We start from the raw sequence: 4746 nt of genomic DNA, 5'->3' as shown, positions 1-4746 counted from the left end.
CATGAACACAAATAATATTGCCGAATGTTGCGCTTTAAGGAATGGCCTTGTGGTGGCAAATCTCAAAATATTAAGAAACTGATAATTGAAACAAATTCTAAATTTCTGCTTCTTTCTTTTATGTAGAAAAGACAAAACTTCCGAGGTTCTAATATCTTTGCTTTGCGATTATTGGCACTTTTAATGATACGGAAGCCAATCGAGCTGCCAATATTTTTGCCCTAACGGCAGCAGATCACAGAACACCGATGCAGATCTTCTTTTTTGTGCCTTCTTTTGATGAAGTCATTGTACTGTCTGATCCTTATTTTTTATGTATAAGACACATTCGAGGCGTGACAAAAATATAATAATTAAATATCATTTAATAAAAAAATATTATTTCAGGAAAAATAATTACGATAAAAAATAAATAATTTTGAATGAGAATATTTAGAGTAGGAAAAAGATAAAAAATTACCTAAAATAATTAGCTATTTAAAAAAATTATTTTTACAACTTGTATATAATTGGGGATACGTGGAAGTTAGGTTGTTCAAAAGAAAAGAAAAAACAAAAACAAAAGACCAAAAATAAGGAAGATACTAAAGAGACGCTTTCCTTTAATTTAAAGTACAAATTAAGTGAGACACCAAAAGAGTGCTTTCACATTATTTATAGTACAGATAGACACTAAACTTTTTTTTTTTTTAAAAAAAAAGGTTACTAGTTGATGTTGCCATATGAGTATTGTGAAAGATATAGTGGGTACATTAGTATAATTTCTTGATTACCAATTATGGATAATTGCTTTATAAATAATGCAATTAGAGACGCAATGTTAATAAACTATTTGAATAACTGAAACTCACAATTTGTTCCCCATAATTATACTGTTTAAGTTGGTGCCTAATATTTTATTCATCAAAAAATTTAATATTACTTTCAGTTTGTCACACATATATTTACTGTGCATCAATAATTTACTTAATAGAAAAGATGAATCTACGGAACTCACAGCTTAAACAACTGTTCAACTTTCACTTTTACGTCCTTGATCATGCCAAGGTCAAAAAGAAATGAGGGTCACATCTCTTAGGCCTAAGGCCCGAACGAATCGTAGTTAATCTTTAAAAGGCTAAGTAAAACCAAAATTTTAATCCCAACTAAAAAGTATATGAAACTGATGTGCAAGAAACTAATTAAGCAGACTTGGCAGTAGTGGCACACACTGGTGGATTCTGCTTGCCGACAAATTTGGGTTTGACATTGGCACATTTGGTGGTGATAGGACCTTGATTTCCATTATATGTAAGATCAATGTCACCCACCTCTACATTCTCGCATGGCTTAAGACCACTACAAATAAACGTCACCGCCTCTGCAGTATTTGTCGTGCCCCGAACGTTCTTAATGCTGACGTTACTGATCTTGATAGATGATGGTCTCTGTAAAATAATCAACAAATAAAATATAATCAGTATACTAAGAGTCTAAATTATTTTTAAATGAAGGGTTAGAAAATTTGGATCACAAATTGAGAAACTTACATCTTTTTTGCAAAGATTGTGTGGACAATATTCTTGATCAATGATAATGGGACTGCTAACATTATCCATGATTAAATCTTCAAAATGCAAATCACTGACAGTCAACGTTGCTGGGGCAGAGGGCCATGTCTTCACCCTGACGCCATTTTGTGTGCCAATGAAGGTGCAGTTTGTCACATATATCCCCTGCACATCCTTTTCTTCTGCATACCCACCAAGGCTTCCAACGCTAATACCGTGTCCTGGACCACAAGTTACATTCTGGATGTGAATTTCTTTGCTCTCGTCTCCAATTGAGACACAATCGTCTCCTGTTTTTATGATGGAATCTTTGATATTGATCATCGTGTCACGACCCAGATGAATACCATCAGTGTTTGGGCTATCTCCAGGGGCTGAAACTGTGAATCGGAGGAACGTCACATTATGGCTCGATATACAATTCACGTGGAAATTCTTGCTATCTTTTGTGGTCACATCACGAATTATGGAGTTGTTGACGAAATTGAAGCTAAGATTCTGCACAAAGCATGTGATTATGGGTTGTTAATTTGTATACCTATTCTATTTGAAATAATTGAGGATATACAGGGAGGTAGGACTTACCATGGGAAGCTTGGCACAATTTCTATTTTTGTGGCAATCGTTTTGCTTCCAGGCTTCTTGTCCTTGACCATCAAAAACTCCACCACCTGATAGGGTGAAATAATTGACATAATTGATAGTGATCCATTCACCTTCTTTATTAGGCAATTGACCGGGATTAGGATTGGCTTGCAAGGTTCCTTGGACTTGAAGCTCGAGAGGGGCCTTATTGGGGCCTAATAGTTTCACTTGACTAAGAGACCAGGTTCCTCGTGGTACCACTATTGTGCTTGGGGAAGTTGAATTGCATGCCTCCTTCCAAGCATCCATTAGAGCCTAACATGCAAATGCATGTTTTTTTCAACAAATATATTTACATAAAAACAAACGGAATCAACTGAACACATAAATGAGGTAGATAGTATTGGTTAAACCTGACTGATATCTCCACCAGATTTTGCACCATACTTTGTGATATCATATGTCATGGGCCCCTGAGCGTTAACATTTATTGCCAACAAAGGCAAAAATAAGAGAATTGTAATGAAGTTTATTGCCATTGCCTTCTAAAGTTTTTATTGATGTTGATGTAGTTAATAATTCGAGTTCTTTGCATACATCAATTATGAATTTATAGTAATAGTAGACCATTCAGAGCCATCGGTTACTGATCATGACTACTTTTCAGGAATAGAGATTACTTTATTTTGAACAAGTTTGTCGTACCTACAAAGCACCATCTTTGAACACATGTAATTAACAATTCTATGAATAAAGTTTTTACATTGCCTAATTTTTTACTGTTTTATATATATATATATAAATTATAGTCCTATGATAAAATAAAAATTTATTTAATTGCATATACCAAAGTGAGTTAAGGCTAGTGTTTTATCATATGTGAATTTTGAACAAACTTAGCTTTTTGTAGGAATCTAACAAAAACTAATATAGATTAATTTATATCTATTTTCATATTATACTATATTATAGAAATTTATTATTATTAATAATAATTAGTATCTAAGTTATTTTTTTAATTATAAAAGTTTGGGTAACATGAAATGTATTAGGTTTATTTATTTATTTATTTTTAGTGTCTAAGTTTTGCCTGATATGCAAAATAGATATGAATCTAATTCTATATATCTAATTTATGGGGTGGAAAATGAGCCACACCTGCTCCCAAGCTTGGTGAACTGGCTCATATAAAGCTCAACTAGAGCTCGAACATTTCGAGCTCCAGCTGCCTGCTTCTTGATTAGCCGAGCTCATGCCAATGTATTTTTATTCGAAATTTTAAGAGTCGGCTCGTGAGTCTTTTTGTACTTTTCTTTAAATTTTAAATACTATTATATATTTAACTACATTATAATAGTTTATTAGGTTAATATACAAATATTTATAATATATTAGAATTATGCTCAAGCCGATCTCATATTTTAACTTTAGATCATCATAAAAGTTTGGTATTTCAATATCTATATAAAAGTAAGCATAATCAGTAATTTAGTATTTTATTTAATTATGTCTAAATTACAATCTAATATATATATTATACATTTGAATTTGTTGTTATAATCAATTGATATTTTATATATTTAGTTTGGAGTATTTATTTGTACCAAGATTATGTGTACGCACTTGGATAATTTTATGTAAACTCTCCATATATTTACTAATTATGTTACCACTAAACTAGTAGTAAACATATTAGAAAATAATATGAAGTTGTATGATCCTACCATAATTTTGTTTAACACTTTCATTCTTCGATAGAATTACGACAGGCTTTCATAGGTTTGAAGCCTATCCCCTTAGTTGTAATTATTCTAACTCAATTGAAGATTTAATCGAATCAGTCTCTATTTCTTCCTCGTTGATGTTTTTATGTGAGAAAAAGGTTTAAATTGGTATATGGGTACCAAATCACCATAGTAAATTGCATCTAGGATGTCGTCGATGGCTTGAAATTTTAGTAATTCACCACATTTCTATGCGCAGTCTAGAGACATATGTCCTTTCACTCCGCATGTCCAGCAATTCCTGTCCTTCAAACTTTTATTGGCTCTAATATTGGCTCGTCTGAAAGTTCTCTTTATAGTGGTTCTTCCGTGGATCTCACTTTTGTTTGTCTTGATCCTTCAGATCAAACTCTTATTGGTCCTATTTTCTATCCAGATTTTTATGATTTCGTCTTTGATTTGGACACTCCTGGGGTAGGGGTCACTATTCTGATTCTTCCTCTTACTTGGCTTGCTCGATTATCCTATAATTATTGAAAAATTATCATTATCACAATAGAGAAGGGTTCTTTGATGTTACCTCTCAATCTCTCTCTGTATTTTATTAATGAATGTTGGATAACAACAATTCCTTAGTTAGTATTTGAGGAAATACATTCTTCTTGCAAATGAATCCAATTGTCCTTTGGGTACCTTGTATGATTGCATTAACATTCCTTCCATGGACTATAGAGCTTTGCAAGTGGTAGCTATTTCTGTTGCTACTCCACTCTAAAAGAAAAACTTACAAAATCAGTAAATATATATTCATCTACTTCAGAAATATTCCTTAGTTTGACGCCAAAAAGAGATTGTGAGTAGTCTCTAGCTTTTCAGCTCTACTTTTT

General features: G+C 32.5%; 1 protein-coding gene across 1 annotated transcript; it reads right to left on the bottom strand.

Annotated features, from left to right (window-relative positions):
• Window positions 1–935: 935 nt before the first annotated feature.
• LOC148784543 (polygalacturonase-like) lies at window positions 936–2696 on the bottom strand. Its single transcript, XM_088877242.1, has 4 exons — window positions 2549–2696; window positions 2136–2450; window positions 1530–2048; window positions 936–1427 (listed from the first exon to the last, which is right to left on the bottom strand). Exons 1-4 carry the CDS (start codon window positions 2672–2674, stop codon window positions 1182–1184), a joined length of 1206 nt encoding a protein of 401 aa, XP_088733368.1. The 5' UTR covers window positions 2675–2696; the 3' UTR covers window positions 936–1181.
• Between the last annotated feature and the right edge of the window lie 2050 nt (window positions 2697–4746).

The sequence above is a fragment of the Sesamum indicum genome, linkage group LG13 (genome assembly GCF_026168435.1).
Source record: "Sesamum indicum cultivar Baizhima isolate 11 linkage group LG13, ASM2616843v1, whole genome shotgun sequence".
In the NCBI taxonomy this organism is placed as follows: Eukaryota; Viridiplantae; Streptophyta; class Magnoliopsida; order Lamiales; family Pedaliaceae; genus Sesamum; species Sesamum indicum.
The sequence above is the reverse complement of the archived record's forward strand: the minus strand, read 5'-3'. Positions and strand labels throughout refer to the sequence as shown.

Bases quoted from the DNA above. Each gene is read 5' to 3' on its own strand.
- LOC148784543 (XM_088877242.1), bottom strand. From the start codon at position 2,674: ATGGCAATAAACTTCATTACAATTCTCTTATTTTTGCCTTTGTTGGCA. The intron at 2,451-2,548 runs GTTTAACCAATA...TTTGCATGTTAG, and splicing joins CTGGTGGAGATATCAGTCAG to GCTCTAATGGATGCTTGGAA. The intron at 2,049-2,135 runs GTAAGTCCTACC...TGCTTTGTGCAG, and splicing joins ATTGTGCCAAGCTTCCCATG to AATCTTAGCTTCAATTTCGT.